Source organism: Pseudopodoces humilis, chromosome 9 (genome assembly GCF_049639895.1).
Source record: "Pseudopodoces humilis isolate 2021_Gansu_Grassland_sample_001 chromosome 9, ASM4963989v1, whole genome shotgun sequence".
In the NCBI taxonomy this organism is placed as follows: domain Eukaryota; kingdom Metazoa; phylum Chordata; class Aves; order Passeriformes; family Paridae; genus Pseudopodoces; species Pseudopodoces humilis.
In genome coordinates, this window is record NC_142208.1 from 7,970,533 (window position 1) to 7,995,274 (window position 24,742).

The window sequence follows — 24,742 nt, forward strand, 5'->3', positions numbered from 1 at the left end:
TTACAAAGGACATTGAGGGGCTGGAGTGTGACCAGAGACGGGCAACAAGGCTTGTGAAAGGTTTAAAAATATTTCTTGTGAGGAACAGCTGTGGGAGCTGGGGTTGTTTAGTCTTGAAGAGGCTTGGGGTGGGGGACATCATCGCATCATCGCCCTCTGCAAGTCACTGAAAGCAGGTTGTAGTGAGGTGGGGCTGGTCTCTTTGCCATGTCTGCAGAGAGAACAGGAGGAAATGACCTTAAACAGGAGAGATTCAGATTAAATACTAGAAGACGATTTTTTCACTGTTTGGGTGGTGGCACTGGAGTAGGTTGCACCAAGAGGTGATATGGCCACCGTCCCTGGAGGCGTTTGTCATCGGGTTCTGGCGCTGGGCGATGCTTCAAGGGTTACAGTGGCAGTGCTGGGCGGATGGCTGCACTGGGTGATCTTAAAGGTCTCTTCCACCTCTGACGATGCTATGTTTCTACCCTTCCACGCCTCAGGGCCGGGACACCCGCAGGCGCATTCCTGCAAAGCTTTTAATTCCCATTTGCCCTTGGTTCTGCCAGCGAGCTCGACATTGCTGAGGCAGGCTGGCAGAGGCGGCCCGCGGGCCTTGCCCTCCCGGTAGCAGCGTCACACGGCCGGGCTGCGGCGGCCGCGCTGGGCCAGGCGCCCGGTGGCTCCCGGGCCACGGCGGAGGGGACGATGGGGGCGGTGAAGGAGATGCGGCAATGGGGGACACGGGTGCGGGGGAACACGGGTGCGATGGGGGAGCTGCGGCAATGGGGGAGGTGGCGGGCATGGGTGAGGGGGGACACGGGTGCGATGGGTGCGAAGATGAAGATGCGGCGACACGTCCCGGCCGCGGCGCCGCCATGGGCAGGGCGGGGCGGCCGCGCTGACGTCACGGCGGGCCGAGGGGCGCGGGGCGGCTGCGGGGTCCCGCCCTCCGCCCCTCCCTGCGCGGGCCGGCCGGCGGGACCCGAGGGCGCGGAGCGGCCCTGCCCCGGCAGGCGACAGCGGCCCGCACCGTCCGGCGGTGAGTGCGGGGCGGCCGCGCCGCCACCCCCGCGCCGCCCCCCGCCCCTCATCGGGGCTCTTTGCCTGCGGGGAGCGGCCGCTGCCCTCCTCCCAGCGCCGCCGCCCTGCGCCGGGGCGGGGGTCGCCGCTCGGCCGGGGATGCTGCGGCAGCGGGGGCCGCGCGGGCCGCGGGGGGCCGGGGGCGGGCGGGCGGGGCGGCCTCCTGCACGGCCCCGGCGGGTGCAGCGCTCCCCTCCGGGCCGGCTGAATGTCACGGGCGACCCGCCCGCCGTGCTGCGGGCTCGGGGGCAGCCTGGCACGGCGGGCCCGGCGCAGGGAGCGCCCCGGTGCCGGCTCTGCGGTGGTTTGTGCGCCCTGTAATTCGGTGTTCGGGGAGACTCGGGTGCCTTGGGAGCAGCTGCTGCGAGCCCCGGTCACAGAGGTCTTGTAGCGTGAGGTTTCGTATCTCGAGGGTTTTAATCTCCGAAAAGGGGAAGAAGCAAAAGCACCCAGTGTGTGTTCAAAGACAACAGTTTAAAAAAAAAAAAAATAGTAACGGTGGAAAAGAATGATAATGGTGGCATATCTACTTTAGCAGTGATTTGTTGAGATTTTTACCAAGGGGATGTTCTGTACGTCGTGGTGATTTCGCTTTAATGACACTGAGACTTTGCTTTCGTCACCCAGAGCCTGATGTTCACTTCGCGTTCTGTCAAATGTACTTTGGCACACAATGAAACGTAGGCAACCTCAGCCTTTAACTTTGAGCTGGAGGAGGTCGAGCTGTTTATCTTCAGCTTAAGAAAGCAAAACTGCATGGGAACTTTATGCTGTGGCAGAGCGTTAGTGTCCAGGCCAAACATCAAATTAAGGTAAGTATTGTCTCTATCTGGTACTCAATCTGGTATGTTGTGTAAAGATGTAAAGCACTTTTCAGGGGAATTGGTGCATCATGCAGGGTTAGAAGTTCATTTCTGTGGCAGGTTTGTTGGTGTCTGTGGGCTTTGAGCCTTGATTTGGTGCAGAATAGACTTTTTTGTTAAGAAGGTGTCAAAAGTGAAATGAAGTTGAATCTTAAGTTCTCATTTTGTTACATTTTTATAATTGAGAGCCACTTCACATATTTACCTAGACTTTACTGAATTTCTCTTTTATGGAGACACAAAACTCTTGGGTTAGCCTGAGGCAGTAAATATTTATGTTGTTTGCTGATAACGAATGGAATTGGCAAGATTTTTTCTCATGTATGTAATGATCACATACCTCTAAATTCTATCGGTCCATTTTGATTACATGCCTCCAAACTGAAGAGGTGATGGCCTAACAAATGAGACATGAGTAGCAACCAGCTACCTAAATGTCAGCCAAGGGTCTATGTTGATATACAACTTAGAGTAGGAAAGTTGCTTTTGAAGTTGAGATTTAATTTCTGCTCATGGATAGTGTTTTTCGTTATAAAAATATCAATATTTGGGTTCCAAAAACTGCCCAGTATTGTCATTTAACTGTAAAGCTGTTGAAACTGTAGAAATAGTTTCAATTAACATAATGATCTCATTTAATGTATTGTTATACTAATGAGTAATCCTGTTTAGTGGAACTGTTCGTGTAAAAGCTCATTGGAGTAAAATCCATTACTTTTGGACCTGATCATCCTTTAAGAGGGATTGGTTATTTGGAATAAACCAGTTACTAGGAAATGTTGGCATGGGCTCTTTAGGTAAAAAGCCGTCATGCCATCAATACTGAGATGAACATTGCTTGCCTGGAATCTTTAGAAAGTGTGGATCTCTAAAAATGGAGAAGAGATGAAGGAATATAAGATTACAGAAAGTAATATGATGAAATATATCAACAGTGGTTGTGGTGTTCTCTTTTAGCCAGTATTCACTGTAAACAGCAGCACCATCTTAATTAGAAGCTTTCAGCAGGGTTAAGTCCCATGCCAACAGGGATGCTAAGAAGATCAAAATACTAATGGTGCTTTTGATAATTAGGTTGAAAATCCTGTATTGTGTTTCAGTTGGAGCAATAAAAACAGATTATGTAAATCTCTGGATACCTGCACACATGTATGTTACAGTAAAATCCCAACAGCGTTAAATTGTTGTTCCAAAGTTTAAATTTGGTCTTTGCAGTTCTTCATAGCTTTTGGAAACACTCTCCAGCTCACTCTTAAACTGCTACCAAGTAGGTGCATGTTGGAAGATATTCTGAGAATGTTGTTTCCTCCTTTATCAAAAGTAGCTGGATTTGCAGAGATCTGGACTTTGCTCAGTAGTCATTCTCTGTTCTAAAAGGAGGATTCAGCTGCAGCAGTTCTGCTGACAATATCCCATAGGAATTGAAGAAAGTCTCCTCAGGGTGGAGGTTTTTGCTTATCCCTGGTCACATGGGGAACTGGTGTCGCAAGTTCTTGCTAAAATGCCTGTTTCACTGCAGATTGTTGGGTTTTTCATGAGCACTTAGTCTGGGCTGAGTTGAGGTCCTGCTCTGCAGAGTGCATTTTAATGGCCTTTATTGAAGAAATACTGGCAATGTCCTCACTGCAAGGAGGCTTGGCTTCTTAGCTAGAGGAAATGGGTGATAAGAATTTACTTAGATGAGGTGGCTGAACAATTTATGGATCAGGAATAACCCTTAAATTGTAAATAATTTCTGCAATTATTCCCTGAAGCCTAAGAAGTTCTGTGCTTTTAGGCTAATCAGCCCAGATGGCTTGTGACACACACACAGCACAAGGGAAGCATCCAGGGAGAACTGAATGTCCCAGCTTCTCTTGACTCAATAATATATCTGCTTTAGGCTGGAGACTGAAAAATCTCCTCTTCTGGATGGATGCAGAGTTTATCACTACAATGTGGATTTGGATGATAATTCAATTCACACTCTTTTTTGTAAATTGTTTTAAATGCTGCCTTTACCTAAATGCTATTTTTTTTCTGATCTTACATGTTAAAATTACTACATAACCATGTTGTTATATATTTTTGATGAGTTCAGGGATGCTGTGGCTTTTGAGTAATCTTCATCTCAGGCAAACTTGCATAGGCAGAAACTTGACAAGATCCAGGCTGCTGCTGTCAGTAGCAGGAGACTTGAGGAGAGGAGCACAATCTGTCAACCTGCGTAGCCTTGTCGATCAGTAAACAGAGTTAAAAGCAGAAAAAAATAATTTTCTGTGTAAGTCTTTTAATCATGAAAGCTTTCTGAAATGGTAATTTGGATAACTATAGCTTTACTATGATTACATTGAGATCCTGATTAAACAAAACAAACAATATGTATCACCTTCCTGTAAATTTGAATAAAATACAACATAGATGTGTAACTCTGAAATTGATCCTGTGACAAATTGTCACTTGTAACTGAAGTTACATCTCAGTTTCTCTGAGAATCTTTTTTTTTTTTTTTTTTTGTGCCTTCCGTTGCAAACCTCTGAGGACATAACAAATATCTGAGTCTTTCACATTGTTGGAAACTGACCTTGAGAAGTACATTCCAGTATAGCTGTTGGTGTATCAGAAAGCTGGTAGAAAAACACAGAACACACATAAAAATACTGGAGGCTGTCAGTCTGTTGTCAGAAACATATCGGTATTTGTTATGCTGTGGCAAACTCACAAAGTTGTTTGGTATGCAGCATTTTCAGGGAGTATGGTGTTGAACTGGGAACTGATTTATATCAGTGGAATTGTAGACAGAAGCTGTATTGAGTCCAGGACTAAGGAAATTAAACTCAATAGCAAGAAAATTATACTTTAAAGATGTTGTTTACAAATGAGCAAGTTTCAGCTGAATGCTGAAAGTGTGGATGTTAAAGAGAAGTCAAACTTCAAATAATACACACAATTACGTACAGTACAGTATCTTCGTGAAAGCACATAGATGTGAAACAAACTGGTGTGTTTGGTAGCAAGGAGAATAGGTATCGGTGGCCTCTTCTGGCAATGTAGGGAGTTTAGAAGTAGTTTTAGTAGTTTTCCTTGGGAATCTGTGCAAGACAGTGAAATAACCTTGACAGAATCGTTATTGGGGTTCTGGAGCTCCTTGCTTAAGGCAGTGAAGGATGCAAGAAGTTTGGGGGTTCAAGGACAGGTTACAAAAAATAGTGGACAAGATCTGTGGAGGGCTCCTAAACAAACTGCATCAGATTTAAGAAATTCCAAGACGTGAGAGTGGTTGAAGGTTGAGGAAGTCACATTCTGTGTTTGCCCTGATCATCCCTTCCTTGATGCATTTTTATTTTAAGGCAACCACAGGAACTAATGGGATTTTTATACTCCTCACCTCTAAAAGAAAATTGACTGGCGGCACTGTATGGAGAATTGAACTGGGCATGGAGCTGCCATGATCCATGCACAGTGAAATACCATGATTTATATAATATTTCCAGCTTATCCAGGATTCACTGTCTGTCTTTCATGATAGCAGTGTTAAAGATTTTCTTTGTCAGTCCTTTTTCTAGTATTTTTTTAACCCAGCAGTGGCTGACTTAGCAATTTGTTTTTTAGATACGTAGCAATGTGCTGACATGTTCTTGTTCTCGAGATCACAATTGGCTGTGAAAAACTGAATTATGCTGAAATAGCATTGGCAATATATAGAAAAGAAAATCTCAGAACTATTGTTTTCTATCTTCTTACTGCTTCATCTTGTCTAATCTTGCTCAGTTATCAAATGTGAACCTCTTCAGGCTTATTGAAGATATCCCGGTACTGGTGAGTCTATGAATTACATGCAGTCTCTTCCAATTACCTCTGCTTGCCATTCAGCTTAACCTATAACTAGAATTGTTACTCAGGCAGCAGGAGAAAGAAAGAAAGAAAGAATGAGTGTATGTGGCTGGAGGGGGGAAAAGAAAAGCAACTTAGATATTGGTTGAAAGCATAGCCTCATTGAAGAGTTAAACCCATGGAAATTCTTAATCTTAAGATGCCCACTTAGATAAATTGTTCAGCAGCAGTTCAAACAGGAAGTATTGTATCTGTTATTAGTCATTATTTAATCATTGAAAAATATGTATTGAAAAATATGTTAGTACCAGTGTGAGAGGCTTCTAGCTCAAGACAGCCAGTGTTTTTACATGGAAAATATGCATCAGTTGAATAAACAAACCAGAGGAGTAGGATGGACAACATGGCAGTCTAAAAAGGGATATTTCCAGTTATAATTAGTTGTATACCAAGTTTCACTTGGCTTTCAGCCTGCCTGTTCTTATCAGCAAGAAAATCCTGCTCCAGGATTTAGCATGTATTACTATGTGAGAAGAAGTAGAAAACAGTAACTGGTAACCAACTATTTGAGCAGGTTACTCAGTCAATGGTGAAGTAAATCTTTCCTAGAAGAGTTAGAGATAGAAATAGTATGTTTTAATCACTTGGTGACAGTGGATAGTCCTGAGGAAAAAAGGGTCATTCCTCTGTTTATAAGTGAAATGTTTGCTAGAGAACAGGCAATTCCTACTGATTTGCAGTAGGACATTGCTTTTGAGACAGATGCAATTTTTCTGGATTTGTTCTTACAAGACAGATTTAATTACCCATGTGAAATGCTGTTGCTGAAGGACTAATACCATCAGCAGAAGCAGGGGCCTGTTCCTGCTATCATTTGCTTTGATGCTGACATAATCACAAAATGTGTTAAGGGGAGATCAAGATCTGACGTTTCACCGGTAGAAAGCTTTAATTCTAGGCTGCAACTCCTCTTTGGGATTTTCCAGTCAATCTTAGCCACCACATAAAATTTAAATTGGCTTTATGATGTTAGCAGTGATGCTACCTTTAAAACTCTTCTGAAAGGTGGGTTTCTGATTACCTGCTGCCTTACTCATCATGTAAGAATGCCAAAAATTTACCTGTGTGAGAAACCTTGGAAAAAAAGACTCTGATGTGAGGGAGGAGAGTCTTTCCATAATCTGTGTACTTGCACACAAACATATACCCAATTATGGCTTATCTTCCAGGACAGAAATCTTGCTAAATGCAAGGAAATACTAATACAGCATAGGAACCTAGATATAAATGTGCTTTATAGTCACAGTATGTTTGTTTGGGGTTGTTTTTGGAAGGGTTTGGGAGGTGGTGATGGTGAATGATTAACAGGTTTTGGCTTCTTTGTAGCTGTGTGACTTCGTCATTAGGTTGCAGGGCGTTGGATCTGTAAGGCAGGCAGTGTCTGTCCTTTCTTACTTCAGTTTTTCCCCTTATTTTTGTTATCCCTGCAAATTTGGTAACAATTTAAAGTATCAACAAAGAGAGAAACAAGTAAAGGCTCTTTGTTTCTCTTACAAATATGTTGAAGACATCTGCATCTTTTGCTATTTAAGAGCTATTAAGCAACCCTAGTGAAGAAGCTTGACTTGCTCACTCAGGTTGAATCTCTTGGATTGGTTCAGTTCACAGGAGGCTGTTCCTTGCATAACACGAGTGAAGTAATCCACATAATTTAATTCCTTCTAACAGGGGTGTTTCTGCACTGGAGCCAGATGTATTGGTCATGATTATGTTAATTGCTTCTGGCATATGGCAATATATCCTTCTCACCTCTTGCAGTGTTCTTGCAAGGGTCAGCACACCTAATGTAGTGCTTTTATCATCTGGGCCTTGTGTTCTTTGGATGCCAGTGAAAACCACTGTGCTCTGTGTCCTGTGTTTTGGAGCTGGTTATGCAAGGGCTGTCTGGTGTTTATATCTGCAGGTATAGGCTTGACATTGCTCGTCCAGATTGAACAAGATCTGCTGAAGAAAGGAATTGATGACTTCCTCCAAGAGGATGCATCAGATGAATAGCAGGTTCAGAGAGGAGTCATGCATCTCTAGTGCCTTATTCCAGTTTCTCTCTGACCTCTGTCCCTTACAGCAGTTAGATTGTCAACAGTAAAGCAGGAAAGAGTAACTGTCATTGCACTTCATGTCTCATTTATGAACAAACCATAATAACCTGCATTAACACTTAAGAGGAACCCAAGATTGCATTGTCAAGTCCTTCTTCTTCGCAGACCCTGATATTCTCTTTTACTGGGAGTAATTTATCTGTACCCTCAGTTATACTCTTCCACCTTCTTTTCTTTGTGCTGAAGCTGCTCCTTGCTGGCTAAACATCTGGACCTTGATTGCCTTCCACCTTGTTAGTTGTATAAGAATGATGAAAATCAGTGCAACTTTACCTGTTCAAGACAGAGGATTTTAGCAAAAGTTTTTCTTGTAGTTAAAATTTGCCTGACTTTTTTTTCAATAAAATCTAAAGGGGCTTATGATAACTCATACCCTGTTTTATTTCAATGTTTTGATTAGGTTTGATGTAAAAATTTGGAGTTTAAAATGCATAGTTTTTGTTTTACTAATATGAAAAGCACAAGTGGGCAACAATTACAGAGTATTCTTGTTTGGGCAGATAACACTTAGCCCTTTTTTGCTTCGTTGAGGTGCCTGATACTCTGTGTAAACAGCATTCATGGCAGAGTGAATTGACAGTGTGGCCCTGAGGGATGGATGCAAAGGGAGGTTTTGATTCTGGAAATATTGTGGTGGATTTCTTCTACAAAATAGAACTGCACTTACCTATTTATTTTTCTCCAGTAAGTGCTTATGTCCTTCTGCCTTATCGAACATTAAGAATTCTGATGAATAGCAAGAATGCTTTTAGAGATGGCAGGGGATGTCACATTTTCTACTGTATTGACTAAAGATACTGCTCAATGTTAGAAACACTAAAACTCCAATCTCTTTATGATGTATGTCTTGCTCCTTCTGCCTTTATTCATTATCATGTTCTGCTCATGTTCTTTGACCTAATATATTTTGACAGTAAACTGAGCACAAGAGCAGCTTGGATAACTGTTTTTTTGGTGTTTGATGCATCAACCCTTCAAAGCAGGTAGAACCTCATTAGTGCGAGGGAGGAAAAACCGAAAAGGATGTATCTCTAAGATACCTTGAGATCTGAAAACAGAATCTCACAACTTGGGACAAAAAAAAAAGCAAGGTAATTTCAGAGAAATACTACAATAAGCCCTCACCATCTTGGAATTTCTTGCTAGATTGCTCACTATGGTACTTTCAGAACGCAGTGTCAGGGAGGCTGGTGTTTGGATAGGACAAGGGAGAGTGGCTAAAATTCGTGGATGCCTTGGTAAAGCATTGGGAATTGATTCAAGAACAAGTGTTTTGTAGAGATGTAAGACAGGAGAAAGAAGGCAGGCTTGGAGGATTTTACTGCAGAGCTGATAAATTTTACTGGATCTTGGACTGAAGGTGATATTTTTGACTGAACTGAACTCTGTGCAGAGTAAACAACACAAAAAAATGTAAATACTCAAAGTTCAATCTTGAAGCTATCAGCATTTCTAGTTGCATTCTGATTTATTTTAATTCATACAGCATGCACAATTTCCTCAGGATTCATGATCTTGAATTCCCCAGGGCTCCTCATGCTCAGAGCAGGTGTTTACCAGCTGGATCTCTTGCCAGTTTCTTCCATTCTTTTTAAGCTCCCATGGTCCTCTTAAAGCTGAAAATTGACTTTTGTCATGCTGCCCATCTTGCAGTGTTCTTAAGCAAGTGCTAAGGAAGCCTTTTGCTGCTTCTGCAAACCTCACAGATTTTTCCCTGATGACTTTCAATACCTCCCTACATTGATGGAAATAAGATATTTTCACATAACTGATCTAATGTATTTTTAATAACCCGGAAGTGTAAGAGATGATTTTATAAGCTGTACACAGGACAGAGTTGAAATACACATGCCCTTAAATTTCTGTGAATGAAACACAGACCTGAAACTGTTGGCATGGCAGAAGATCTGCAGAGGGGAATTGCTCTGGCCTGTCACCAGTCTGTCAGATGTGTTTCATCCATCAGCTGGGTATTCCACACTGCTGTGACAATAGGAGGGGAATTCGGTCCTATTCAGGAATCTGGAACTGGAAAATGCTGTTATCTTCCTGGTGGCAGGGATCATAGTATTTGAAGTATTTTAAGCTTCATAGCTTGAAGTATTTTAAGGTGCTTAAGCTTTCAAATGTATCAATCTTTAAGCTGTCTTCTTCTGTAGGGCAGAATCTCAGATGCAAAGCTGGACTTTGCAGAGTAGTTAATATATAGGAAACTGCCTTCCTGGTGGTGCTGAAACAAACTGTGAATGAAGTTAGAGTGAATGTTGTGCTTGCCAGTTGAAACTAACTGTGCAGGATTTGACTGAGGTGTAAATAATCCTGTAGAGGAAGTACCAAGGAGGGTGAGAATGAATATCCTTTTGCTTATCACCAGGATCCTGAATATCCTTGAAGGTAAGGATGTAGCAGCTTTTCATTTAATTCAGATTATACTTCAGAGGGGGTTTGTGGATTTTAACTCCTTTTCCCTGGATCATTACATAAGGCTAGGCTCTTTATAATTAGCTTAATTCCTGATTAGGCTTGTGTGCACTGGATAATGTATTTCCCAAGGCAAAGAATATAAAACTTGTTTGCCCAAATGTCAGTTTTTTTAAAAATCCGTAGATTATTTAAGTCTAAAAATACTTTGAATTTTTTCATAGTACAACAGGCCACAATTGAAATACTATTGAGTCTTCTGGGCTGCAGAAATCATACTCTAACTGGTATGCACACTGCTGCTTGATAAGGGAGTTTCATTGCTAGGCTAGCATAATGTTTCCTACTAAACACATGTAAAGATTGTGGAAGGTTTAGAGACTGTAATAAGAAATTTCCCCATTTTCTGGGGAACATCTGCCAGACATGATGCTGTTAAGTTTTACTGGTTTTTTTGATGACATTGTGTTTCAATGAAACAAATTAAACCTGTACTTGAGAAGGTGGTGCAGTAGTTAACAGTTACACAGCTGATAAAATACAGAGAAGTATTGTTTGTCTTTTAATTTAATTATCTGAAGTGTTCTAGGCTATCAGTATGGTTTTCATGAAGATACTGTGTTGTCTTTGCCTAATCAAGGATAAATGAGCAAGAGCCCTTCCTAGAGAAATGAAAGGTATTCTTTTCAAATTTAGTTTGCAGTACTTGGTGGAGGATTAAAGTAATCTAATTAAATGGCCTCATTTAAATTTTGCAGTCACCTAAGAGGTGGTAGATAGATGTGAAAAGGGAATTAGCCGTAAAGCATGCAAGTTAAATTAGCAGCTTTCTAATTTAACTTTTTCAATTTGGAAGATTACTTCACAAGACTTGCTAGTTCTTTAGAGTCAGGTTATCTTCTCAGGGATCTGCAGTATGGTTCTTGCTGGGAATTAATTCATCAGCGTGTTAAAGGCTATTTTTTATTCATGGAGGTATTAAAAAAAAGGGTGTGCTTTATTGTATGTAGTTGACGTAAAGATCTTTGATGTTGCTATTAAAGCTTGATGATATTTTCCTGTGCAAGGTATGCAGATGCAATGTAGGCAAGAGGTGTGACATTAGAAACTTCAATCCGTGTGCATGCAGGCGGTGTATGAAATGTTCTGCTGGTCCCAGGGGGAAATACTTTTGTATTTCTTTGTACACCTGGATGAGGGCAATGTCTGGTGTGCAAGAATTTGCTGAGTGTTTGAAAAGTCAGGATTTGTGTTGTATTTCAAAATGGAAATGCACACGCCAGTTGCAGAATGTGGATTCTGATGTTTTCACAAGTTAGAAGCCCCTAAATGCCCTGTCTGCAGTACCTTCCTCTTTCTGTCTTTGTAATGTAGATCAGCTTCCAGAAGTAGTGCTCTGGGGCATCCTGTTCACTGACAAATCCTAAGGGTATTTCAGTTTGCATGAATTTAATGCCACTTGGACTTTATCTTTGGTTATATCTTCGATTGTATCACTAAGAAACTAAGTGTTTCTTAGTGAGTCTTGCAGCTCAGGGAGTGTCTCACTTTAGAGTAATGCTTGCTGTGGTTACACAAGTTATTTTCTGTACTTTGAGTAAGTAGAACTTTTAAATTCAGTTACTAATGCTGACCTTATTCAACTGTTGTACTGCACTTCAGGTTTTGTAATGTGAATGATTTCCAAAATAGACTACAGTCTCCATACAAAGAGGAAAGAATGATTAGGAATGTGGATCTTGATTTGGGTATATCCATAAGGTCTGGGAACAAAACATGTTGTTGTGAGATGTGTGATGAGTAGTTATTTCCTATATTTTAGACATTGGGGAAATTGAAAGCAATCTCAAAAAATTAGCTTTTAGTCAGATTTTACATTATAGTTTTTGCAGGTTTATGTTGCTGATCACAGGGTTTTGCTATGTCATATTTTATTTTAATAAATGTTAAATAAAATTTTAAAAAATTAAGTAAAATAAATAAGTTTTTATTTTAAAAATACTAAATCTTAAGTTTGTAACTTAGTAATTGTAACACAGTTGAAAAGTTCTGTTTGTTGCTGAAAATGGGTAAATTAAAAAAAAAAAACTAAAAAATGATCCAACCTTCTCAAGTTATTTTATAGATTACAAAAGGAAAACAAAAAAAAGATGGTTTATGTAGAGAATGAAATTTGGGGGAGTGAGCTGTGATCTGAAGAACATACTACTGCCAAGTAACTGCTGGAACTTGAGTTCACAAGATGTATCTGGGTTACTTTTTATCAGCACGGTTGGAGTTAGGCATAGGAGTCTAGGAAGCATATAGCTGCAAATATATTGAAAACTGTGTTTAATGTGTGGTTGATTCAGGTTTAATGTTGTTTTATTTTTCTTTCTTAGATTCAAGCACCCTTTAAGGACCAATGTACCCAATAGCTCATGGAAGAAAAAAATCAAAACAGGACATCCTTGGTTTCCAGGCTACCGAAATATGGAACGAAAACTTTAGGGAGTGCTTTGCAACCTATGCCAAACGGGACGGCTGTGAATTTAGCAGGGAGTAATGGTGGCAAAAATTTTGGCAAGCACAATGGCACTGTTGGAATGTCTTCCCTTGCTTTCAACTGGAAAAAATCAAACAAATATCAGCTTAATGATCAGAATGGGAGAGAGCCCAACACCAAACGCAACTGTAATGAAAAATTAATTGATTCTGAGAAGTATCCTCAATCTCAAAGAGCATTGGGCAATGATGAGCTCAGGGTGGGTTTGAACAGTACTGCTTCGGTTGTGTCAAAAGCAGCAAAGCAAACCAATATGTTTGTGTCTTCTACTGAGGAATTAAACCCAAAGTCTATACCTGGACTCTCTAGTTCAGCTAAATTCACCAAAGGTACCCTGTCAGGAAGGACATACTCTGGACTCAATGCTCCAAGATCAAATTTAAATGGATTCTATGGAAATCGGCCAGTGGTAGGTTTGCAGAGACCTAGAGCTAATTCCAGTACCACAAGGACAAATTCAGGAGAAAGCCTGGCACAGTCTACAGACAATAGCAAGGCTTTTTCCTGTGACAAAATGGTAAGATCACAAAGTTTTTCACATTCCATTCAGAATTCTTTCCTTCCCGCTGCATCTCTAACCAGGTCACATTCCTTTAATAAAGCTGTGGATCTTACAAGGCCTTACCATAGTCAAAATCTTGCTGCCAGGACAGCTCAGAGGTCTACTCTGCTGTCAAGAAACGCGTGTCAGTTGGATGTACCCAATGGAAATGAGCCGATGAGGTATGGATTTACCAGACCGTACTCAGCTATGTCAGCTCCTTGTTCTAAGAAACCCCCGCTGTCAAATGGATCTGGGTCAGCACCTTCCTATGGATACAGATTAGGTCGGCCTTCTCTGCTGAAGCCTACCAGGCAGCGGTTTGCTGGGGATGCTGGATCCCTTGTGGATGGCAGCAAAAGTGTGGCTCCGGACACGCGCATTGTGGAGAATGTGGAGATTTCAGCAAATATCAATAGAGCTGTAGATAAAAACAGTATTCTAGAGAGCAGGGCTCAAAGAACAGAACCTGGTGAGGGCCTGCATGAAAGTCTGGGAAAACATGGGTCAAAAGTGATGTGTATGAGTGATGATGGAGATGAAATATCTATATCTTCTTTGTCATCCTCTGAGAAAAACGATTTGAGTGAAGACTTCAGTGATGATTTCATAGATATAGAAGAGGCAAACAGAACTGTACAAATCCGGCAGAAGGAGAGCTGCCTTCAGAAATTAGAGCATGGGAGCAGAACATCCATCGAGCCGTTCACGTCTCTCAAGGAAGGTGGAGGATCTTGCTGTAATGCTGATGACTGGCTTGATATAAATGTGTCTGGTAAATATCTTTTTATGTTCTGTTTGAAAATTTAGGTGCTAAATCAAAATTCTGTAATGATAATTAAGTTATTTAATGTAATTGCCCGTTGCTTATGATTTGTTTCAGAATGGAACTGATCTATGCTGGCATATTTGTTTGCTTGTGCCTTTTCTGCATTGTAGTTTTTCCCCAAGCATTACTTTGAGGAACTCTTTGTGATAAAAATGAGGGTGACCTCATTTAAACACATTCGTGGTGTGGTTGTGGGATTCCTCATATCCTTGCTTTGCCATTCATTTTCTGGGTTGGTGATATTTTAAGAAAATTTCACCTCATGCTCCCTCCACCTCTGTAGGCAGAGAACAGCTGTAACTGCTTCTAAGTAGTGGAAATAAGTGTAGGATGTGTAATTGAATTAGTTCAGTTATAAACAGGATTGTTACTGGGTATTTTTTGTTTTTCTGATGCATATTAATTCTTTAAAAATTAGTTGAAGACACAAGAAGATGCTTTTGAAAGCCACATTTTCAAATCTTTGATGGGCTTCTCATGGTAAAAACTGGTTTGAGAGATGGTGCAATTGAGAGACTAGATCCAAAGGATATATTTTTGGACCCACCTTCTAATATGTTAAAGAGATGCAGATTTCTAGAAAGTAGCTTCCACGGTGGGTGAATTAGGGCAATGTAAAAGGTTAGCAAAGATGTGGGTTGGAAGATTCCTTGGTTGTAGCTGCCAAGCCACCTTGACCTTTTCCCCCTTCTGGGATGAGGGAACAATACTGTGCAAAGCTTTCAGATATTTCTGTTACAGTACAGCTCCAGCAAAGGTAGCACAGTAGTACAGGCATTTTAACGTTTATTTTTTGAATACTGGGTTGTTTTTGGAATCTTAACTGATGCTGTTTTCTTTAAGCAGTGGATGACAACAGTGAAAGCACAAAACACACTACTGAGAATGTCATCTCTTCAGAGATGAACTACAGAGCTGGCTCCTCCTTTGAACTTTCTCCATCTGACAGCTCTGATGGCACATATATGTGGGATGAGGAAGGGCTGGAACCTATAGGAAGTGTCCATCCGTGTGGAAGTTACGACTCTTCAGAAATGAACAGCATAGTATGTATCTATATTCTTAACTTGCATTTTTAGGATCTTAAAAATGTTACATTTATTGCTTATTAAATATATTTTTTAAATATTAGTGCTTTTAAAAAAAATTTATAATTGTTTCCTCTTTCCTCTGTAGTTGATAGCTTTGTGAAACTTCTTGTTTAGGAGCTCCTGTTTCTGGGCAGGTGGCCTTGATCTGGCTGTTTGCACACATTGTTTTCTTCCCTTAATCTAAAGTCAGGACAAAACAGGTCCTTATGCAATCTCATAGCAGTGCTCACAAAGAATAAAGGAATTTGATTTCTGCAAAGGATAGGTTCAATAGCTCCTGCTAATCTCTGAACATAGGAGTGAAAAAGCCAGAAAATAGCTATTGCCTTTGTGGCTTCTTGCATTTGTTGTTTCTGTACTGTGTGCTCAAAGGGCCCTTGTGAGCTGAAGCAGATACTTGCTTTCTCTCTTCATTCAATCATAGCATCTTTGAGGTAGAGACCTGGCTGTAGCTCACTGTAGCAGGGCTCTTTGTACATCTCCGGTGGGATACAGTAGTACAGCATGACCTTTTTCTTGCTGCTAAAGTCAAACTAATCTGCAAGAAGCATCATTAAATATGAGTGTATGAAGAGTTGTTGCTGTGATCTTCCATCTGAGATCAGGGAGCCAACCTTAGAATTTTAGTGGGCCAGAAGAGAATTCTGTTTGTCTGTCCTGTTCATATCCCTTTATCTGCACAGACTTCTGAATTAAGCAATTTGGATTTTATTAACATGATGTTAACAATCAGAACATTTGACAAAACCAATTAGGTTTAATCGATGTGTCATTCTTTGTGTGTTTAAGGCATGTCAGGTACTCTGTCACCTCTGCCAGTTTAGTAATGTTGATACACTTTAAGACTTGGCCACAGATACGCAATTATATTCTTCTTGTGTAACTGATATGAATTGCTGATATATTTTCAGCTGCTTGTGGTATTGTTTCCGTCTTAAATTATGATGTTGGGATCTAGTGCTTAAAAGAGTTTAGCGGTGGTTATTAACTTTTTGTGGCAATTGTGGCCAGCTTGGAAAAGCTGTTAGATTTGTAGTATGAGTTTTGTAGTATGAGTTTTGTAGCTTTATTGGTGTTTATAGGGAAAACCCAAGTTTCATGGAGGCCACTGCTAAAACAAGCATCCCTGTCTCCAGACACATGCCAAAAAAAGAGGGAAATTTTTAAACTTTGTCCTTCATAAATTTTAAATATAGGTGTTTTGATACATACTCTGAAATGTAACAAACAAATGGAAGACACTTCTTTTACTGTGCTTTTGGAGTATATATCTAGGTTTTGATACATGTAGGCCCTGTGAATTAATTTGTGCATGGGTATGAGTTGCTGTTGAATCAATGTGTTGATTGACAGAAGCTGTTGTAAGCCATGTGGAGCAGAAGTACATTAGAAATCTTTTATATTCTTGTTCACTATTTTGGATTATTTCTTTGTTTATTGAAAGTAAAAAGCTCTTGGAGACAGCTTAAAAATGGAAGAATATATTCAGTTGTTTTTGAGGAGGTGGAGAAAGGAAGAGATTTTAAGACTTGATGTTAAATCTAGAAGATCATGTATTGTTTCTACCCATTTTGATTTTTTATTCTGTTAGTGCTTCGCCAGAATTTCAGTGCTTAATGTACTGTGACTTCTATCTGAATGAGAAACGCATCAAGAGCATGTTGTGTTTTTGCAAGACAGAAGTGTATTTTCAGTAGCTTGAGTTTTGAGGGGGAAAATGTAGCTCTGAAGTGTTGCATTACCACTTACTATGGGATTTTTTTTTTCCCTGTACTTTTTGGTTTTGGTAGGAATTATGATATATTTGATTTCTTTAGCCTAAAGATTAAACAATGATCTTTTCTAATCTGAAGATGCAGAAGAATTTCTGGTGCAGTTTTCATTATTTCTGAAAAATTGTGCTCTTGAGTAGGTTGCTGTAAGCTTTTGTTCCAAGGTTTTCCTTTTCTTTGCAAGTAAGGAGTATAAAGACAAAAAAGTGAAGGCATTGAGAATAATTATTGTGATTAGTCAAACGTCAGATGTTTTGATTGCTGGGAGATACGTGATCAAATTATGCAGTTTCTATCCTCTACTGTGGTGAGTTAAAAGCAGTTCATATCTGTGTGTCAAAATCCAATTGATGAGAATCAGATTTAAGAATTTGGAGTGCTTGGGCTAATGCCAGCCTGCCTGCCCCTTGGATTTAGTATTTCCAGGGCAGTCACCAAAGCAGTAGTTCTGGAGTTCCTGTGGCACCAGGCTGGGGTGAGTAGAAGCACTGCGGCTGAGTAGCAGTTCAGGGAACTATGTGCTGAGTAATTGGTCATGTTTAGTGCACAATTCACCTTTTTCTTCCTCATTTCCATCCTGCTGTTGTTTTGTTAGTCTTTTAAGCTGTATCCTTAGTATTAACAAATGCTAAATGCTTTTCCTAAGCTTTTCCATAGGTGGCAGTGCATCTCCCATTGGGTGATCTTAGATTAGGAGTGTTTGAATCATCTTTGGAAGGGCAGTTTTTGTAAAAGGGATTTTAACTGGGATTCTGAAATGAGAACCAGCATAGGAAGGCAACAGCAGGAATTTGCTGGCCTCTGAAGCTCATTGTTCCTTTTTGGGGAACAGAAAAGCCAATATCTTTGCTATTCTCAGTACATCTTGGTTTTAAAGACGTGGGGATGAAGAATAAAATAAATTTGGCCTCTTTTAGTACAGTCCTTCTGTTATTTACTAACTGAGTGAACAGCTATGGAGAAAATGTGTAATCCAGTGTTGGAGGTTTAAGAATCATACAGATCTCAATAATATCATAGGGGGAACTTAGAGCTTGATAGGAAATGTGTGGGGTTTTTGTAAGGATGAAAATATTGTCTAATAGCGTAACAGAAAATAACTGAGTCCACTGTTGTTCCATTTCCACTTTCAAAGTCAACAAATCACTTGGATAACTTTTTAAGTTCTGAACTCCTTTCAAATTTCTAAGCACTGATTTTGTTGTTGCTCTTTATAGTCTTTTTGACAGGTGGTTTTTGCTGCTGAGCACCAAGTTCAGTTCTGTGTGAGCAGACTGATGCTTAGCAGAGCAGTTAATGGCTGTGTAAATTAGCAGGAATGGAAGTGTTTATCTATAGATGCTCTCACTTGATGTTAGCTGTGCTCTTTGCTGCTTTCCTGGGATTTAGTTGCTGACTGCAATGCCTAGTTCCTTTACTGCTTCATGGCAGAAAGCTGCTCAGCAGTGGGAGGTACAACTCCTGGTTGTAGTTTAGTTTTGCTAGATTTTTTGTTTCATTAATTTTTCTCTGAAAATACTGTTCACCATACGTGTAAGCAGTGTAGCCTCAAACAGGCATCCTGACCAGTCTCATGGATCCTTTGCTTACCCTCTCTTGTTGTAGCAAGGTTTGAGGTGTTTTCTCATCTCCAGTGCATTAAGTAGACACATGAGAACCAGAAGCTTTAGTATGTGTCTGTTCAGAGTGAAGCTTTAAATGTTTTCGGCACGTGCAAGTCCTTATTTACATTGAGAAGGATGGGTAGTACAGCTGTTACTGTTTTTAAAGATGCTGCAATATTCTAGTGCTCAAAGTCTGCAAGAAGCAAAACTTGAAACTGAAGACATTGTAATAGTTCTGGCTTTTTTCTGTAATATTCACAAGAGAGGAAGTTCTTGTGATGTGATTTGGTTTTTTTTTTTTTTTGTTTCTGTTAAAGCGATTTCATTTGGGCCAATAGGTTTGGACAGGAAGCTTTCAGAGTGCTCCCTGTACTGTCAGATTGAGTTCTCTGCCCTCTTTTTCTGGTAGACTCCAGTAGCAGTGTGAATCTGTGCTGTGTTCATTTTTCCTGAAATAAATGAAACCAGTGTTTTTGGGTATATGCAGAATGAACATCAATGTAATTATAAGGGCATAGGATTATGGAATAATAATTGAAATCTGCCTTGAAGAGACAGATGGGTTTTAACTGCTTTGCTGAGAATTTAATTGCTCTTGGGATGAAATCTGGATCTCACTGGAATGAATCAGTTTGACACATGGCCAGAATTCTAGCTGGATTGTAAAATAGTTACATTTTTTTCTTCTTCCAGGCAATTTTGGAAATCCTGTAAGATTTTTCTTGTTGTTCTTGTTATATTTTTTCCCTTTTGTGACTATAACTTGGGCAAGGGCAGTTCTGAATTAGTTTTTGAGACTAGGCAAAATGCTTTCTGGTTCCTGAAGCATTGGTAGTCAGTGAAAGATGTTCTACTTCTTAGAGAAAATGAACTTGCTAAAACAGAATTTTTTAGTTATTAATTTCTTTCTGTAGTTATTTACAAATAATTTAGTGTTAATTACCTTACTTTTTTTAATAATTCACTTCTCAAAATGACTGTAGTAAGTTTTAAATTGCCAGTCTAATTTCTCAAATGAGTAATTTATTAATGTGACTTCAGACTTGTAATGTGTGTGATTCTAATACATTTATTTCCTTAGAGCAAAGTGTTCTCGGTATTGCCTTCTACACATCTTCCTTGCTTTGGCTGAACTTTCATTTCAGGAGGTTAATGCTAAAATACTATTCTTGTTCTTTGAGAAGCTGGCCTTTTTAAATTTTGAGATGTTTCGTTACAGCTGTAATGAAAATAAAAGTGCTAGTAAGCCAAAAATAATATAAAAAGTATGTTATCTTTTCTCAACATAAACTTTTCTTTTTTGCATAACTTTCTAAGAGAGTAGTCATGAAATGAGTCCTTCAGGTGCAAGCTAGTTACAAGAAGTACACATTAAAAGCCTTTCATTTAATGAGCCAGTTGAAATTCAGGTTTTTTTTCCTCTTTTCATCTTGTGAAGTACAATGAAGATCTTACTCAAAGCAGAGAAGAGCATTAAAAAGACACATATTTCTTGACAGGCTGTACTCAAATGAGCAGTGTTGACTTACTATATTTCCTCCTTTCTTAGAATACAAAAGGTGAGGTTAATAAAGAGAATTAATTGCATTCTGTGCTCCCACGATCTTCCTAAAAGTAATTTGTGTACTTTAGTTGAGCACTTCTTTAAGAAGTGTCTGAGTTTGTTCTGTGCCTGAAAGCAAAGGATGATTTCACCTCAGTCTGTGCCTCTGACTAAAATTCATTATGGCATTAAGAAATACACATTTCCAATTTTGTATGTGGTTAGAGATTTTTTAATTTATATTTCTTCTGCTTGTGAATGTGATACAGTGAGATCTGATGACACTGTTAGATGCCCAATACTCTAGTGATGTGCAGGGCTGAAAAGAGAAAGAAGACATTATTCTTGTGGTGTAATTATTTAATGAAGTATAATTGTTCTAGTTTTAGAAATCTTGTTATTTACCTGTGTTGGGGTGATTGGGATTTTGAAGTAGCTGTTGCCTTTTTGGTGCCTACCAAGCCTGTAAAACATCAGAGATTTTAGTCTTTCTTGCAGCTGCCAAGTTTTATCTGGCAACTGTTGTGACAGAACAGGACCATGGAGGAGAAAGCTGGGCAACCTTTCCCTTTAGGTGTGTGAGGGGATACCAGGATTCATTAGTGTGTCAGAGGAATGAGACTGTCAGAACGTACATGTGACTGTAGTGCCAGTGGAGGGGGAGGTGATTTTGTCTGCCCAGGAGGTATTCTGGGTAAGCCAGGGTAAACCCACTTGAGACACACCTCATGCAGGTGTGGAGGTGTGTTTGGGCAATGATAGAAACCCTCAGTGGCAGATACTCCTCTCTGGGTGTGGGTACACTGCAGTGTACAGAGTGTCTGTGAACCTCCTGGGAGTGACTGAGAGCAAACCCAGAGAGAGTCAGATATTCTGCAATTCATATTGTCCGTCCTTCAACATTTCCCATCCATGCCCATCATAGTGGAGAGCACCCTTTATGGGATAGAGAGCACATAGCATCACAAACGTGAAATGTAGCATGGAGTCCTGCTTTCTGCTTCTGCTTAGAGAATTTTCATTATTTACCTTCATCACCAAAGAAATTCTGTCCTGTAGGACAAATTGAGTAACTCATTGGTCCTTCACACTCCTTTACCTGAAAGCCTGACTTTTGGGTTAGGCCAGTATATCTCTTGGCAAGAGATACCACAGTAGCACAGGAAGTCTTCAGTGAGGTTTTACCTTTTACTGATGCATTCTAGAAAATGGCAAATAATGTGTGAATTTTTACTTGGAGTACAGAAAGATTTCTTGGAAATACATTATCTGGGAAGCTTTTCTGTGGTCAAACTTCATTCTCAGGTGTATACATAGTGATTCTGGGATTGGAATCTAATATGCATGACAGCCTTGAAGGCTGTTTTTCATTGGAAGCCACTTCTTGGAAGTTGCTGTAGTTGGTAACCTCTGTTTAAGCTTCTAAATTAATGCCCAAGTTCCAGGCTCTTTTGTCCCAATATCTTCATGTTCCAGAATCTGATGAAAATTATTCTGATTTACTTAAATTGTACTGTTCTAACTCCATAGTTTTCATTTTTCCAATAATACAAGTATAGAACTTTGTGGTATTTGTTTTTAATCTTAATTTCTAAGAAGCCTATGCCTAAAAATTTGTTTGGAAAACCACTGGACTGCTTGGTTCTGCTTTCAAAGCCTCAAAAGTTAGTGTCATCTTTTTTATGACATCTTTAATCCTCATTATGAACACGTAATACTTGTGAACATACTGAAATAATGGGAGAACATCCTTGAGTAATACATCCACCACTAAGATTTTAGTAGTAAACAGCAACTGCTATGAAAAATTCAGTCTGTATTGTTGCTTGTCCATACAGAACTAAGAGCACAAACTCATTTCAGGGTATTCTGTCAACTCTTCAGCCATTCCTGTGATGGAGTTTGCTGGCAGGCAGTTTTCTGCTGAGAAAGGAAATGTCATTAAATTAGAAACTACTTTTAGAGTGAAAATAGCCACCATCTACTGTCCCACCTCTGCTCCAGTCTTCAACTTCAGAGTTTAACTACAAGGGGAGGTGGTGAGAAACTGAATTATTTAATGAGATAACACTTCTGTCTGTCCTGTGTTATGTAGGTGTCCCTACTGTCAAACATTACTAGGAGGTTATATGACACTATTGCAGTTCACGAACCTCTTGTGGTACTGGTCTGAGAGGCATGACATTTTGTGAACAACCTTTTATGGCAAATTACCTTTTTTCCTTTGCAATGGGAAAGCTTATATGCCTTTGAGAGCTGCTTCCTTCAGAACTGACATTAAATATTCTCATGCTGTTTTGGCTGGAAAAACTAAGGAAGGCAACTTCACTTGTACCTATGCGTTCTGTTCATGGCATCCCTTAATTACACCTTTGGATTTGTGTTGTGGAGAGAGGGAGAGTGCGTGGCAGCTGCTGTGATGGTATGTGAAATATGAGAGCAAACACTGGTAGAAGTCAGCACTTGGTTCATTTCCTAGGCTTGTAAGGGACGTTTTCTGTATGAGGTGGTAACTGCATATCCACGTGTGAGCTCGTTCTGAGCTTTTGTGCTCTTGGTTCACGCTGTGGAAATGTATTGGAATGATGTCGCATAAATACACTTTCCCAGCAGTGCAGTGAGGGAATGCTTCCCATGTTGTTAGCAGCTCATGGAGAGATTGGTCAAAATATAATCACCCCAAAGTAGTTTGGAGATATTTGAGGATTGTTTTGGTTTTAATTAGAAGCAAGTATATTAAGCTGGCTGTGTAAGAATAGAACACATTGTTGCTGTGTAACATGTATTCAGGTTACTCCAGAAGTCTCGCTAGGGTGGAATTAAAACTCTTGCACAGAGGAAACAACTGAGCTCCTGGTGCAACCATGCCCGTGGTGTTTCTCTGAGGTTATTGTTTGGTTACTCTCTCAGCTGGGAATTATTTGAAGCATCTATATTTTCCTGTATCAAACATTGTTCATTTACTACAAGTGCAAGTCAGTGGAGTGAGTATCATTCACAATCATTTCTACCTGTTAAGAGTAGCTGTAGGAATTACACACTGCTTAATAGGGTAGAATGCTCCATTGTTGGTTAGATAAACTGTAAAAGCAATGCTGAACCTCTAGTATAGGTAGCCTTTTTGTGCAAACAGACTGAAAGCAGTGAGTAGGAAGATCTGTTTCCTCCTCCTCTGCTCTTCCTCTGTCACTGTTTATGCTCACTGCTGACTGCTTTCTGTGATTGTGCTTAAAAGTGAAGAGGAAACTATTTAAAAACACCAGCCTATTAAAAAAGAAAACAACAACAAAATAGAACATCTTCTTACATTTTGCTAGAATTCTGTAGAAAGATGGTTACAATGCTTCCCCCTTTCACCTTTCCTCATTGCTGAAGGCTAGATGGCAGTCAAGGAACGCTGCTTGTGGCAGTGGGTGTAGCTTGGGCTGTGTGTTTCAAAGTGCTGTTGCTTATGAATTGGTGAAGTCTTAACAGAACGGCTAATATTTCAGGTTTTCCTCTTTCTGTTCTTTTGTTGTGTTATTGAATTTCAGATTTTTTTACACAGTCTGACATCTGATTTTATATATTTTTAAAAAAATTAAAGAACTAAACCTAAGTATAGATACTTTAGATACAGCATGTAATAAGCTAATAATGAATTCCTCTATATCTTCAGTAAACTTGGGTAGAACATACAGTGCCTATATAAAAATGTTTTCAAGAACAGTAGGTCTTTAAGACTGTTCTACTTAACAGTTAAACCAAAAGTGTTTGGGATTTTCCAAACCAAGTTCTTGTTAGATGTGTTGTCACAGCAACCTTCAGTTACGGAGAATGGGCAAAATTACAAAATACTTGTTTGTCTGTTTGGCCTAATTATCTTTAATGTGAATTCTTTCTTATCCTGTCTTTGGTAACCTGCAGAGTTCTATCCCACCTCTTCCCTGGGTGGTTTTTGCTGTTTTAAGGACTTAATTTACAGTAGGTTTTTCTCTTCATCCCTATAGAACAGTATGTGCTTTTCCTCTGTCTGTGTTTTCTGCCTTCACTTAAGAGTTCTGTTCAGTTCCTATATGATGTTGCTATTTTGGAGACTTCCTATTTCTTTATTTATCTTTATCTCGGATGTTGTCAAATGCTGAAAATAGCATTGAAAACGACCCTGGAGGTTTCCCTCTTTTCTTCTGTCAGCCTTGACTTGTGTTTGACTTTGGCTGTTATCCTTTAGCTGCCTTTCAGATGACTGATTTACCCAGTCTGTTTTGTGCTTGTTTTTAAAAACTGCTTCCTTTTTTTCATTCCTCAAGCACCTGAAATGATGGCTTGTTAGTTGCTGTGCTGCTCTAGAATGCTTCACTTGAGTTTTTTTGGACAGATTGTCCTATAGTTCTCTCCCTTTACTCACACTTACCTTCTACTGTGGTCTTTTTTCATCTTCGTCAAAAGCAAGATGTAGGTCACCCATATATCAGTAATAAAAACAATTAGTTATTTTCCTTTAGCTGTCTTCTTCC

At 39.8% G+C, this 24,742-nt stretch overlaps 1 protein-coding gene across 6 annotated transcripts in view; it reads left to right on the forward strand.

Moving 5' to 3' along the window:
• Positions 1-919: 919 nt before the first annotated feature.
• Positions 920-24,742, forward strand: part of CCSER2 (coiled-coil serine rich protein 2) — a 61,739-nt gene continuing 37,916 nt past the window's right edge. For 3 of the 6 annotated variants that reach the window (XM_014250383.2, XM_014250385.2, XM_088059537.1), the window contains exons 1-4: positions 920-1,024; positions 1,693-1,877; positions 12,703-14,182; positions 15,080-15,282. In XM_014250383.2, the coding sequence (XP_014105858.2) occupies positions 12,742-14,182; positions 15,080-15,282 (1,644 nt within the window). In that variant the 5' untranslated portion in view covers positions 920-1,024; positions 1,693-1,877; positions 12,703-12,741. The remainder of the gene's footprint in view (positions 1,025-1,692; positions 1,878-12,702; positions 14,183-15,079; positions 15,283-24,742) is intronic. The other 3 variants (XM_014250384.2, XM_088059539.1, XM_088059538.1) reach the window with 1 other exon arrangement.